Raw genomic sequence first — 15,809 nt, 5'->3', positions numbered from 1 at the left:
CTTTTTATTTTCTATTGTTTCTGATGTTTACTCTGCTAAGATGATCTATGTACTTACTTACTTACTTACTTACTTACTTACTTACTTAATTAATTGATTAATTAATTAATTAAAATCTGCTTCTTGTTTATTATTTTTTTATTATTCGAAATAATTCTATCTTTTAATTCGAAGGAACTTTTAGAAAACATCTTCTCCGATGGACCGATCGGTATCTATATAATGGCGAAGAAAAGTGGAAGATAAGATCAATGAGCATCCAAAAAACCATTTATCTTCTGTAGCATCCTTCCACCTTTTCACTCGATCATCCGTTTATTTGTTTCTTTATCTATTTTGCTCGAAATCGTTGAACCGTTTCATTCGCCATTTGTCGACTTTGTGCCAGGGAGGATCGTGTCCGGTCCGACCTAAATCTCCTGGACGTCTACAGGTGCACGTAGCGTTCGTCTCCATTCGCGTTCATCCACCTTTCTTACCTTCTCATCCGTTTTCCTTCTCTTACTACAATCTTTTCGATCGATCCATCCCCGCTGTCTTTTCGTGATAGTTTCGTTAAATTCGATTAGTTTTCTCATCTCTCTTTTTCTTTCTTTCCTCCTTTTTTTCCCCTTCCTTGCTGCCTTCCTTTCTTTCTTTCTTTCTTTCTTTCTTTCTATCTATCTTTCTTTCTTTCTTTCGCTTTCCATCTCTTGATTCTTCTTTTTTTCTTCATTTTTCTCGAGAGCAAGTAAAGCCGGACTGCTGGATGGAAAGGATCATCGAGGGAATGGAGCGAAGGGTAGTTCGAGTTAGCAGAGCTAAAGGAGTCGACACGCTTCCGACACCTTTCACGTAGCGACGAGTACGACACCGTCCTGTCGTCCTGGGACTATCCAACGAAGAAAAAAAAAAAAAAAGAAAAAAAGAGGAAGAGCTCAGGCTTAGGCCGTACATCGCGTACTTACTTGGGTTCTACCTAGTCCTCGTCAAGTCCCTAGAGGTTCGAAGCAACGCGATTGCTTGTCCGAAACGACGTGGCTCGGCGTCCTTCGATAAATCGTGTTACTCGAACTTGAACTTGGTTAAATCGCCTTGCTAATCCTTCTAATCTAAGAGCATGATGTATAATACTTCCCTTAAAATGACAGCTTTGAAATTGTTCTCTTGTTCAACAAGTTTCATTAATTTTTTAATCGATAAACGGAATATATGAAAATTAAGGTATATTAAAAAACTTACGTGAGAAATAGATCAGAATATCAAATATATTGTAAATAGATTTTTGCGATCATTTAGAGTATTAATATTAGTTTAAACGTGTAAAGAACGTGTATGTGCATAGAATCGAATAACGTTACGTCGTATGATAGTACAATTTAGATATATAATAGTGTTGCGAGTAAATTAGATTGCAAGTAATTTAGATATATAAATTAGTATCGAGTTATAGATTTTATGTAATATTAATAAAGAGTTACAGTATTTTATCTAATATATTTATATTATTTTTTTCAATATGAATTTATTTATCTCTCATTTTTAATGATATATTTGTAACCGTTCGAAATTACTTTTAAGAAATTTCAAATGAATGAAAATAATTTTCCGACTCAAGCCGATTAATTCATAGAACACGGAATAGCTAACCTTCCTTTTCCGTGCATTTATAAAACGGCACTTAAAGCAAGTCGATAATGAAGCGCGTTTATAGTCCCGACGTAACGATTCCCTAAGGAAGTCGCATAATCGTCGGAGAACGCGCTTACCGTGCTCCAAGGAAAACCGCGAAACGACATTCTTCCACATCGAACGACGTTCCAAGACATAAATATTTATCAGTATCGTTTGTATAAACGACAGACCGGGTCGGTTAGCTCGGGGATATGGAAAATTCGAGGTTCACGAGGTTTTTCTCTATGAGCAGAACGACCTTTTGGGTTTTGCGCTTAGTTTTCGGAAGAAATGAAAATTTAAATTGGAGTAGAAATTAAATCCGGTTTTTATCCGATATTCAGTAAATCCTTGAAAATCTGGAAACGCGTAGCCGACGATCTCACCTTTCCGTTATACCTCTCGTTTTCGTTTCTTCGTGGGTAATTCACAGCTTTTCTCATAGCAAGTAATTAAGAGAGTAATTAGCATCGATCGAGATGAAAGTCGACTAGTCTGTGAATGGACAAGCTCAGCCGTTACGTTTCAGAATTAAGGAGAACGTCCATTATTTATACGAGAACCTCTTTCGTTCGCTCGAACGTTTCTCGATGAGCTCGATCGAAGTGCCACGCCTCGCGTTCTCCGAGAGCTTTCTCGATTAGGTACGTTCGCTCGATTATGTCTAACGTCGAATGTTCCAATTCGAAAGGTTTCTAGGTCGATCGAAATGACGAAAGTCTAACGCGAGTATATTATATCCCTGATATAACGAGAACGTATTAAATCTTAATCTCATTTTCTGTTAACCCCGTATTTCCTTTATCATCGATGTATTTTAGATTACCCGTTCGATCTTAATTAGTTATTCGTTCGCATTGAATTTTAATGCATTGAATTTCACCGAATATCGTATTAGTTTCAAAACGAGAGTCGTTTTCCAAATTTTTGATAGTTAGACGTTTTTACCTAATGAGAATCTTAGCAATTCGATCGATTTTATCTTAACTTTAATATCCGTCTTAGTTTATATCCATCGACACTTTCAACCTTCGTTCGTCCACTCAGATTGGATTAACAAACGTTCGGTATTGTTTCCTCGTTGCAATCCTCTTTCTGACTTTCGATCCGGCTTAAAAGTGAACTTCGTAGGACGCTCGATTAAATCTTAATCTCGATAAACATAGTCTGCCCTCTTAATTGTTCGATCATCTTCTCTCTCGGTTCGATCCTGGCCACGATATCTTTCCGTTTGCGATTGCCCAATGAAGCGTTCCGACCGAAGGATTCGTTCATTTATTGGAAGCTTATCACGTAATCTAAACGAGCAATTTCTGCGTCCCTGCTCATCCTCCACTCGAATGATTTGGAAACGGTGACGATGACGATGACGATGGCAACCGGTAGTACACGCTTCGGTATTATACGTCGTTCTTGTTAAAATAGAACCCAGTGTCAGTTCCTAACTCCTGATCCGTAATGGTTTAATTTACACCGAACGCATCCGTCCAACCACGAACGTCATTCTCCATTTGAGCGTTAGTACGTCCTGCGGAAGGCTCGTTGTTATCGAGTGGAGGTTACCCCTTCATTCCCCTCTCTATCTTCCGCACGATGTCCAACTTACCAAGAGCGCCGAAAATCATCGAACGATAGCCATTGCCAGTGGTATGTATCGTCAATGAAGATCATGCTTAATTAATCGTGATCGAGGACTCACCGATCTTGCCATCGTAGTTTATGCTCTTGCCATCGGCCCGTCGCCACATGACGTAAGGGGCAGGATAACCTTTCGCTTTACAGGTCAACGTCACATTTGTTGCTTCCCTTACAACCATATCCGTGCTAGTATCCTTGTCGATGATCGATGGTGGTACTACAAAATAAACACGTTTATTATTCGAAAGCTTGGATCATATTAGAAAGTTATGATAAATTAATACTAGATCTAAGGACATCGTATACGTTTTCTTTTCTTCTTTTTTTTTTTTTTTTTTTTTTTTTTTTTTTTTTTTTTACTGAAATCCTTCATAGCGATATTAGTTGACGTCGTAACATCAATCAAAGTCGATGTGACGGTATTAATATTTGATTTCCCTCTTATTTTAATTATATAGAATTAGAAATCGTTCAAATTGATGGGTTCCGTAAATTCAATATTAAATATGTTAGATTCATGCATGAGATAGAACGGAAATTAGAAAGGCAATAGGAAGAGAATATTTATGTAAGAAAATTCATTCGCATCGAGTGACGTCATGCTATCATAAAATCGATCTTACCGACAACTTGTACATAACCCTGCCTATATCTCATAGGGTCTGTGTTCACTTGACACATGTACCATCCACGATCGCTCTCCTGCGTTTTCTTTATATGAAGATACCACGAGCGATGGTCGTTGTACGATAGAGAGATCCGTGGGTTCTGGGTAATCACATTTTGGTGGATCGACAATATCGTTTGAGTATCGACCCGTACCCAAGCCACCTGAAAACACGTTACGGCGCAAAGGCTCGTTCGTGAATACGGTCTATAGAAAATAGCTTGACTTTATTCGTGAATAAATTTCTATTTCTCGTGTTTATAAAATAGAATGAAAAAAAAATGAAGAAAGAGAAAGCAAAAAAGAAAGAGAAGGAAGAGAAAGAGAGAGAGAGAGAGAGAGAAATGAAGAAATGTTTGCATATTCACCGGTAATAAGGAAAATTTGCTGCAGTAAAATTAAATCGAAAGGAGAGGACGTCTGTTGTAATTTCGCTGTTAGACAAACGAGAAAGAACTCATAGTTTGAGGAAGGAAGAAAGACAAAGAAAGAGAGAGAGAGAGAGAGAGAGAAAAGAGATGATAGACCGATGCAATGGAAATACTCTCTCGTAAAATTTGTCGAAAAGAACGTCCATTTTAAGAATGTTTTCCATTTCGAGAACATTGCTAGCTCGCGTAAGACGTAATACTTTCTTGAAGCTACCGATAGTAAAGTGCAAGATAATGTCACGAATCGAGCGATAAATGTTTTAATACGTGAAAAAGCGTTTTCAGATCGATCAGTTCTCGTTCGTGAAGTGTCGCAGTGAAGAATCGCAGGAAGAAACATCATCGGGATTACATCGACTGGCAATCTAAAAGGAGCATTTATATCCAATCGATATAGAAAAATGATTCTACGTTCTCTCTTTTTCTTTCTTTAACGCGTCTTCGGTATGATAAAAACAGAATGAGGACTATGTTTTGCTATGAGATTATATGAAGAGCTTCTTTCCAAAGAAGTTTTATATTCATATTTTATAAAAGTGAAAATGGGTCCGCCGTGTTCTAGAATACATAACTTTGTTTTTAATATTGAAAGCAAAAAACGTGAGTGGAAGTTGCGCCCGCATCTAGCGCATTTTAATAATTTATACTTTTTACCCCTAATTGCATTTTACAAATATATTATTTATTTAAATTAATTTTTTATTATATAAGAAAGTGGAATTTTCATTCGCTTGGTGTTTCTCGAATTTAAAACGTTCTGAGAGTGAGCTTTTCATATAAAGAGAAAGAAAAGAGAAGATAATTATTGTTGCTATTGTATTTTCTTCTCTTCTTTCTTCTTTCTTTTTCTGTTTCTTTTCTTTTTCTCCTATATCAGCAAAAATATTGTATTATAAAAAGATCTCATCTAGGGGAAAAGGGTAGTTAGCTTCTTTTTTTCCTTTCTTTCTTCTCTTTTTTTTGTTTTTTACGTGCGTTCAAGTTACCTCACGTTATTCTATACCTTAATAATAATTTATAACTACGTAACGCTGAACGTCAAGTTTGGTCACTCGAAACGTGGGACGAGCGACGTCATCCACGTTATCCTCGAATATCGTTGACGAGAAAGTAGAGGAAAATGAATCCCGCGGCTCGATGCTTTTATCGGAACGATTCGGGGATCGCATTTCCGAAGCGTTCTCGTCCGGCAAACGATTTGCAAAATCGTTCGACCGTCCAATCGGATCAGCCGGCTTTCCTCGATTGGTAGTAAAGTAATGACGCGATAAGAAATTAATGTTACGAATAAAACGATTTTTTCTAGCACGCCAGAAAGATGTGACTTCTCGATTAAACGAATACAAATTCATTCATTGAAAAAAAAAAGAAATATATATATTAAAGTAATGACGCAATAAGAAAGTAATGTTACGAATAAAACGAGTTTTTCTATCACGTCAAAAAGACATGACTTTTCAACTAAACGAATAACAATTCATTCATTAAAAAAAAGGAAATATATATATATATATTTTAATTTAACTCGTAAATCTTTTCTTAGATTCTCTATGTGATGAATGCTATCAATTTATTCTATTGTTGTCAGATCTCAATTAACTGTAGGAAAATGAAGCAATTATGCAAACGCCTTGTCGGAGATGAAGGAAATAACGGCATCCAATTCGCAGTCCGCGAACCGTGGCCATGGAAATATTTTCATTAATATCTCCCATTGTTCTCGAGCGTCCCTTTCTCACTTGTCTCTCCCTATCGCAACTATGATTAAGGATAATTCGATAATTACTCTATCTTAGTCATACAGATATCTAGAATATACCTTCTCGCTAAATCTTAGATACCAATTTTAATTTATTTATACATACCTATACATATATACATATATATATATATATATGTATAATATAATGTATAATATAATGTATATACCTATATATATTTTTTTAATTTATATTATATTGAAATAGTTAACTTGTATATAAGTTGTATACAAGAGAAGATAAGAAACATGAGACTCACTTTATAAGTTTGAAGATTATCCACGATGCATGCCAAGAGTGCATCGCGTCCCACGCTGACGGTCACATTTTGTATTTCCTCCGCGAACCTTGGAAATCTTGGATCTAAAAGAAAAAGAGAAAAAAACATCGAAATTACTTCGTAATCAAAGAAACGTTTCTTCCTCCTTTCTCGTTTATTTCTATATCTTTTTTTTTTTTTATCGAAAAAAAGAGAGAGACGATGAGAATTATTCGTTATCGTTATATCGAAGATTCAAGATTTTGTATCGTGGAAGATACTTTCGAATCATTATGTGCCGTAAAGCATAATGAGTTTCGAAAAGTTGAACCACGAAGCATCCTTAGGGACTTTTAGATTCTCTAATGTCTTTATTACGCATCAAGCATCTTGAATTATTTATAGGCGTGAAGAAAAAGCTGAGGAATAGGGAGAGAAAGGAAAGAACCTGGAAGTAAGAAAAGAAATTCGTCGGATAAGATGGCTGACGGTAGGAAAGGGAGGAAGCCTTGGGAGAAGAACAGGGGCAACGAGCTTTGTGAAAAGCTTTGGTTACTTTTATATCTTTTTAAGAGAACGACCAGTAGCACGAGTAGGGAGTAACGTTAATTAAGTCCTCCGTGCTTTATTATATAAACAGTTCAGCTCGTTAATTGCCATTTCTACGTTCGCATGTTCTATTCTCGAGATTGTATCGGTATCATGTCATTACGAGTTCCTTTTTGAGAAAGGACCGATCGAAAAATGAGCATTATTGGAAAGGAAAGGAAAACATTTCTTGAAATGTTTCATTTCTTAATAGAACTTAATAGAACGAAGTAAAAAAATAAATTCAAGTATCGATAAATAGTATGTCTATGTACATACATTTTTAATAAGACATTTGAATTTAATTCTCGTATCGACGTTAAAAGCAATATGTCTTTTGAAGATATATCCATTTAATTATCGATATTACCGACGTTTCTACGATCACTTCAATTAAATTCTTATATTTTAATTAATTAATTGAATCCAAAGGGTAAGTATTTATATGTCGCGATACGAACGACAGATGATATACATGTGGTATTACATATGACTCATAAAGATTTCGAAGATAACGCGCTCCAGCATCGTGATCACATCGGATTATAGCGCAGTCGTAATTAATCAACCGAAAGCCGTTTGAAATTGAAATTTCCAAATGCAAGATCTCCGGCTCTCTTTCAATATAAATTACAGTGAAATCATATACATATATACGTATTTACGTACGAAAGTTAAATTTACTCGTAACAAATAACCTGCTCTCAAGTATAACGAAATAAATTCGTCTATGATAGCTCATAGGGAAAATAAATGAAGCTCAAATCGTGTTCATCAAAATCGAACGTTATAGATATGATCCTTCCTTCTCATCCTCTTTCAAACCTGTCAACCAGTAAACAGAACGAACTGGCCACGAATTTTATGCACCTGTCTGCGTTATATTAAATAAACATCCTGGAGAATCCTGGATGAATAATTAATTTTCCGTGCGCTCGGTTCTATCTACGCACAATGCATTAATGATAATGAGAGATAGACCGTTGGAGCCCGTCGGAATTCATAAGCACGTCGCTCGAAAGTCGTTATCAAACTGATTAACAAGCTTTGATTAAAGCGAAGCCGCGTGTTGTTGCTCACGGGTCTGCTTACGTATAACGTGTCACTAACGTGATTCCAGTATTCTCAGTATTTCGGATAACGAGTATAGCGCAACGATATACCCGAAGCTTTAATTCTACGTCATCGCTTAAGCATGAACGCGATAGTTGTTTCTTGATGAATACAAATTCGGGTTCATGTAATACAAATGCTACCATTTTCTTTACCTATAGATCTAAGGTATATACCTATGATGCTACCATGTTCGCATCGAGATATCTCTTCTAGAAGGACTTTGCTATTCTGCTATACTGACTCTTGTAAAGCGATTGTTCTTAATAGTGCTGACTTAACAGATATGACTTCTTTGAAGTTTTCGAGAAGAGTAGTTAGTATAGTTAAACTCTTGTAAGATTGTTATGCATAATTTTATTCAGAGATAAACTCTACGTTTAACATCGTACGGTGATGATATTGTCGTTGTTTGCTAATATTCAGAAAGAATATTACATCGCATACGTTCGGCTTCCAACGTTGGTCTCGTTGTTTCTACCTGACAATGGTTATGCTCAAAAATTCATTGCCCTTCATGAAAGTGTCTCCTTCGGTATACTGCGGAAAAATCTATAAAGGGTGCTGAATTTTTCTTCAGTCTATTTCAGAATAACACTATAATAAGAATCTACGGATTTATTTGTACAGTAAAGCAGAAAGACATAGTAATGGAAGTTTAAAAATATTTATTACGTCTTCTGGCATTCTAATAGAAGACGACGAATATTTCTTCGTTACATGCAACGAGGATATAATAATGGAAGTCTAAGGATTTTTTTTTTTCTTTATATATATATATATATATATATATATATATATATATTGTATATATATACAGAAGAACATTATAATGGATGACGATGGATTTTTCTACACTTCGAAAGGAAATACGAAAAAAAAAGAAAATACTGAGCTAACACGCAGTTGGAATAAAACATGAGCAGACGTACGAACAAAACAAGTAGTACGAACAAAGTATGAGCAGGGAGGTGATACGAATAGAAATTGAAGTATTTTTGGTAATAAAAGATTCCATTGAAGGTTCTTTCATATATTTTTATAAAAAAATCAATATTTACATCAGTAAAAGATTAAATATAATACGAGAATATGACAAAGAAATTTCTATCATTTATACTTATGTCACGTTTCGCAATTATAATATAAATATGTAAGATACGCGAAGTAACCAACTGCATTAAATTGAAATATATATTTATATTTATATTTTAACTAGCTTAGAAGTCAGTTATAAAAGAGATTAATAAATTTAAGTTTTCAAAACTGACTATATGAACTTAATTTATCTGTTCTATCATTTATATTATATGAACTTAAATTTTTGTTACTATAATAAAAATAAAATTGCATTAATATAAAGAAACACATTGAATTGCATTAATGTAAAAAAAAATACATTATGGAATTTATTTCAATGACTCTTAACAAGTTTTGTCTTTTAGCGAACAAACGCGTATTTTAGATCTTCTTTAAAGAATTCAAAACGAATGAGTGTAATTCACTGTCACGTTAAATTCGAATTAATCATATTAAAACCATTGTGCACATTATTATTATCATTTGATTTCTCCTCTAATTGATATAGTAATCGATTTCAAACCCTTATCTAAAATTCTTCATTATTTCCACTTCCTATCATTATATAAAACAACGTTTAATTTTCTTCGACGATCATATCAAAATAAATCAAAACTGAGATAATATAACGTCGAGCGATTATACCGATATTAATTAAACTATTCGAATCTTAATTACATTATAATGGATTCGCTAAAGGGAACAACATCGTGGCCGTTTATATTTTTTCTTTATGCAAGACAAGGACGCTTCCAGAGAGTATTTCATTAAGTCAAGAAGCTTAAAGAAGAAAGGAGTGACGCTATTTAAAAGTTTTGTGAAACTGTAAATATCTGCGCTTCGTTCGTTAAGAACGGTTATATTAAACTCTCTCTTTCTCTCTCTCTCTCTCTCTCTCTCTCTCTCCTTCTTTTTCTCCCTGTTTCTCTCTTACTCGAGAGAGATATAAAGAGAGAGACAGAGAGAAAGAGAGAGAGAGAGAGAGAGAGAGAGAAACAGAAAGAGAAAATATTACAAATTCTTAGGAATTTTGGGGTAAAACTCGAATAGATTTTCGACTTTCTCGAAAAGTAAGAATATACCCGAACACTCTAGAGAATTGTAAAACGCGTTAATATATCGAACTGAATGAAAGGAGATTCGTGAAACTGCGTTGAAGCGTACAAGAAGTTAACGCTTCAATGGTTAAACGGCTCGTTTTCACCTGCCATTTCGATCGTACGAGCGTGCGAGATAACATTCGAGATAGTTTCACTATAGCATTTCACCTAACTGTCGAAAGAAGTTTTCCATCGACTGTAGAGAAAGCTTGGCTCGTACCGGAAACGTTCAAGACCGCACGTGGTGTCGTTCGTGTATCTCTGCCGCCTGCGGTCAAATATTCTTCTGATAAAAAATGCCAAACTTTCGATGACCCGATGAAATGTGGAGATAGACAGATGAAAAAAGAGAGGAAGAGGGGGATGAAGAGAGAGAGAGAGAGAGAGAGAGAGAGAGATGAAGAGGAAGAGAGAAAGGAATATGTTTGATGTTTGCTCAAAGCTCCATCGGGATTTCACCGATTTTGTTCGCAAATGGATAACGGAACTCGTTTCAATGCGGGTAACCATTTGACATCGTGGCTTTTATGTCAGTTAGAAACTACGAACTGAACGTGCTCGTTCCATTCATTTCTCTCTCTCTCTCTCTTTCTCTCTCTCTCTCTCTCTCTCTATCTCTCTCATTTTTTATCCTTCGCCAGAACGATATTAGTATTTCCTACGTTGAAAAATATATTGGATGGTCACTAAAAAGGATCTCGATTTAACGAGAACAACGTAAGGCATACACACACACACACACACACACACACATATATATATTTATTGTGGCATTCGATGCCTTACTTACAAAGCCATCGTAAATGAATAAAATCCGTAAGGGTTTATCTCAAACGAAGTTAAAGTTTATTGGTTTAGCCGCGGTAAACGGAAAAGAAGTTGCACGAACGTGCTCAATAATCCGTACCACGAGATTATCCGAGAGCCAGCAAAGCGTTTCTTCCGACGTGCCTTCGAGCGCCTGATTCGGACGCGTGCACTCTCCTTCTTAGAAATCACAATAGAATTTTTAAAAGTTAAGTAGCTAAGAAGTTACATTATCTGAATATAAGTATTGTATATATCACGGAATGCACAGAAATTTATTAAACTCGTGAATTTTCTTCTCGTTTCTTTTCTTCTTCATTTTTTCTTTTTCTCCTTTTTTCCCCAGGATTCTACTCATCCCGCTTGAATTCTTCGGCCAACGATTTGACGGACGGTTTTTCGTTAAAATAAAAATAAAAAAGTTGAATAAAGAAGGGAGAAAAGCATGATCGACGAATGAAGAAAAAAGAAAAAAGAGAAAACAAAAAGAGAGAAAAGGAAAGCGGAGAAAAAAAAAGAATAAAAAAGAATTTTGCATACCATCGTGAACGTTGGTGATTTCTAAAAGAAAACGACGCTCACGAAGAAATTAAGAAAAGAAGCAGAGGACGAGCAAAAGTAGAAGTAGAAGAATTGGAAGAAGAAGAAGAAGAAAAAGAAGAAGAAGAAGAAGAAGAAGTGAAAGAAGAAAAAGAATCCTTGGCGATCGACGGTTCCGTCTTCGACGAAAGTTTGAAACTTTGGTGCGAAATTAAGGTGGTGCAAAAAAAGAAAAAAAAAAAAAAGAAGAAATGAGCACCATTACCGCACGGCAACGTACGAAGAAAACTTGAAGGGAAGCGGTCTGGAAAGGAAAAATCGAGAACTGGGGAAGGGAGAAAGGAAGATAGAAAATAAGAACGTAGCATGAAGAACACAGGAAGATCGGTTGTAATTATAAGTACTTACGCGCTGGCGACTAATTCAATTTTCTCCGTCTGGTAGCGATTTGCAAGCGAAATATTCGAAAGAGGAAGTAAAAACCACATTGTAATACCAAGAAGACTTGAAACGTGTCGTTGGATAATGTCTATTCTCATCGCTACGATCGTCTGATTAATGAAAAAAAAAAAAAAAAAAAAGAAAAAAGAAAAAAGAAAAAGAGAAATGAAAATTAAAACGAGAAAAAAGAAAAGAAACAGAAAAACAAAGAGAAAGGAAGGATTAAGAGAATGATGATTTTGCGAGTCTCTTAATGATATATAAACAAAAAAATCACAGATCGTTTTAGGCACTTTGCAAATAAGCAAGCTTCATCGTTTGAATTTGGAGGCGATATCGAGCGTGAAGCAATATAGATGCATAGGTTTATAAAGAGAAGACTTGGAACCCGATGAACTTTGTAGAAGAGGATGAGTTAGAAATGGTCTTCTCGAATGCGACACGCATGTACTTGGCACACCGATACAGTACTAGTTACTTAGCGTTTACTAACTATTCACCGCCCGTTCGTCTATCCTACCAATCGTTCCCACGAATTTCCCAGTGCATTGTTCGGCCGTATTCATGAAACAAGACCCTGTCGAAATTCGAGTACCTACGATAACCGAGAAGACTACCCTTCCTCCTCTCTCCTCCTACCTTCACCCTGTCAGACCACCCTCCGTCCCTTCCTCTAGCTTTCCTTGTTTCTATCGAAGTAGTACACATATCTACGTACACACAACTTACACATATTCACTAGCTGGCTACACTTCTCTACAGTCAATGGCACTTCGAAACGCGTTACGTGCACATGTCCGTGACTTTCACCGCTTCACCAATTTACGTCCAATGGCTACTAGCTCGATAGGAACCCGTTAAACACAAGTTTCCGAAACGGTTTTCCCAGATACTTCGATAAAGATATCTATTTTATAACTTTCGATGTATCTAGATCGCTTTTCCTTCTTTATTTCTACCTCATTTCATTGAATTATGAACGAACGATCGTAAACAAAAAAATTATTCATCGATATTCTTTGCCATTATAAAGATAACTATTTTATTCGACACTAGCTCGGTATATCGTTATAAAATTTTCATTAATATTCATGAGAACGTGCGTGCAATTTCGTTGCGATCCTGTCTACTGTATTAAGATCCAAGCATGATTTTTTTTTGGAAAAGATCGTAATCCACTGATACAACTATATTACCGATGCGATATTTTGTTATACTATGTAGTATCTTCATTAATCCTTTTCTTAAGCGACGATTAATAATCAAATTTCTTTTTTCAAAAATATTTCGTTTCGATCATGAACCATTCTCTTATTCACGTTGATCTCGAGTTTATTCAAACGGATTACTATCTAAGCGTATTACCTGAAACGCACAGTTACGATTCTGATAACTTCACGACGGATATAGCGAATCCCACGAAATAACAGCGTCACTCTTGTCTTATCTAAACGTAAACTGCGTTGCCGCGACGCACCGTTAACATGGCTGATCCGGGTGATTAGGTCGCAAACGAACCGTAAACATTATATTATTCATCGTCCATTCATCCCTGACAAAGTTTAATTAACTACTTCGTTACTCCCGCTCGATTGCCTGCAATAACGCAAGACGTGTTAAATGCGTTCGAAAATAAAAGATTTTCATTCGTTTTCAAAAAAAAGAGAAGAAAAGAAAAGGAAGAAAGAACCAAAAAAAGAATAAGAAATACAATTTCGAATAAATAGAATCGGTAATTTTTCTTCGTAGAAAAATCGTTTACTTGGCTTACGATCGAATATCGTTCGATATACTAGATTAAAACGATTCAACCAACGACTACTTCATCGAGAAAAAAAAACGTCAAGTCGAAAGGAGATGCGATCACGCATATCCTCGATAACTGGTATTATCATAAAGACATCGACAAGCGTCGAGAAAAAAAAAAGAAAAAGCATTGGCTTTAGGGGACGAATATACGAACGAAATTTTTCCCTTCTTTTCTAAGAGAAGGCTCTGCTATCATAGGATTTTTCCGACGACCAATGGTACTGATTAACTCGCGAACGGGGGAGAACCGGGTATCTGTAAAAGTAGAGGAAAGAAACGGCGTCTTCTTCTTCTTCGAAGAAGTAGAAAAGAAAAAAGAAAAAAGAAGAAGAGGAAGAAAAAAAAAGAAATCTTCTCGTGTAAGTATCAAGGAAGTAGGGGAAGTAAGAACTAACGTGACGCGGGAAGGTCGAGGTTTGGATCGAGGGTGGGTGGGAAAGAGAGGAATAAAAGTAGATAAGGAAGGAACAAGAAAGCTTGCTATCCCGCGAAATGTCGGTCTTTGGAAGAGAACTAAAGGGAGGAAGAAAGTGTCATAGGGGAAAGAGGGGTAGCTCGTATTGTGTCGTAACGAATGAATCACGCGACAACTTCGGTACGTCGGAACGCAATCGTGGCTAGTAGTAGCGCCTTAAAGGTGGTGCTTTGCCATTTCCACCAGCATCGAAGAGCTTTGGAATCACGGAGGCGGCCGTTATTGATCGACGAAGCGGGCAAATAAAGGGGCCGAAGGGAAAGGAAAGGGAAGGAAAGGAAGAGGAGAAGAAGGAAGAGGAAGGAGAAGGGTTGGAGGAGGAGAAGGGCCACTTAGAGAATCATTGCAAGCCGAAACTCTCTCTCTCTCTCTCTCTTTTCTCTCTTCCTCTTTCTCCCTCTCGATCCCTTTCCATCTCCTTCCGTACGTTTGCAAGCAAAGTCTTCGCTACTATAGATTTCATGAAGCGTAAAAACCAACTCGAAATTGCGACAAATTAGAAAAAGGAAAACGAGAGGAAGAAGTGTGGAAATCATCTTTCTCTTTCTTTTTTTTTTTCATACGTAATCTATATAAATTTTCTTCCAAAGTTTTTTCTTCTTTTTTATGAAAATTGATGGATCTGTGCCGTTAATATAGGTGAATTTAATCGGATCGACGTCTGGAAAGAGAGAAAGAAAGAGAGAAAAAGGGAAAGAGAGAAAGAGAAAAATTCTAAAAATTCAATTTAATTTCATTTTCTTGACATTAAGTGCGATTAAGTATAACTTAATTATGAGTATCTACCGTAACGAATCAGCAGGCAGATTATGGACGAAATACGATTAAAACGGTCTCCGCAGGCGCTTCGTGCACTGACCTCGTAAATGTCATCGTAAATCTGATCGTTAAACTTCAAGTTATAGGAGTGCGAAAGGTCTAAAAAGTCGTAATCCAAATAGCTGTGAGTGCGCGTGGTCTCGTCCATCGTTCGTATAGTCTAATGGATGCTAACAAATCGATGAGAGTTTTGATGATCGCACGATAAAACAAACGGCGTTGGTGTGTGTATGTGTGTTCCACGTTTATAGATACATATTTTTAGATCATGAAACTCTGATATGAAAAATTCTATATTTGAACTTTTATCATTCGTTTAATGCATAATTTTTATAGAAATTGTAAAGGAAAGAATATTATTAAAAAGAAAACATTTCACTCGGATTCCCATCGATAACTATATAATAAATCATTTTTATTAAAACTTTCGAGAAAAATATATCACACCCGTAATTAAATAAATATTGAAGTAAAAATAATAGGAAAATAGAATTATTATAATTCTTGTAATAAAACTTAATGAGGGGAAATTAAATCGTTTCCGCATTTACTCCATTAAACATTGCTATTTTTTAATTTTGCGGTAGCATGCATATTTCAGGATTTAAATAAATAAAAAGCTACGACGA

At 35.8% G+C, this 15,809-nt stretch overlaps 1 protein-coding gene across 2 annotated transcripts in view; it reads right to left on the bottom strand.

Annotated features, from left to right (window-relative positions):
- LOC122634472 (lachesin) overlaps positions 1-15,809 on the bottom strand; it is a 134,474-nt gene that overhangs the window by 15,796 nt on the left and 102,869 nt on the right. For both annotated transcript variants that reach the window (XM_043823457.1, XM_043823458.1), the window contains exons 3-5: positions 6,409-6,512; positions 3,915-4,122; positions 3,353-3,508 (exon numbers count right to left, since the gene is read on the bottom strand). In XM_043823457.1, coding sequence (XP_043679392.1) covers positions 3,353-3,508; positions 3,915-4,122; positions 6,409-6,512 — 468 coding nt within the window. The remainder of the gene's footprint in view (positions 1-3,352; positions 3,509-3,914; positions 4,123-6,408; positions 6,513-15,809) is intronic.

Source organism: Vespula pensylvanica, chromosome 15 (genome assembly GCF_014466175.1).
Source record: "Vespula pensylvanica isolate Volc-1 chromosome 15, ASM1446617v1, whole genome shotgun sequence".
Taxonomy (NCBI): domain Eukaryota; kingdom Metazoa; phylum Arthropoda; class Insecta; order Hymenoptera; family Vespidae; genus Vespula; species Vespula pensylvanica.
This window is presented reverse-complemented; position numbering and strand designations above follow the sequence as displayed.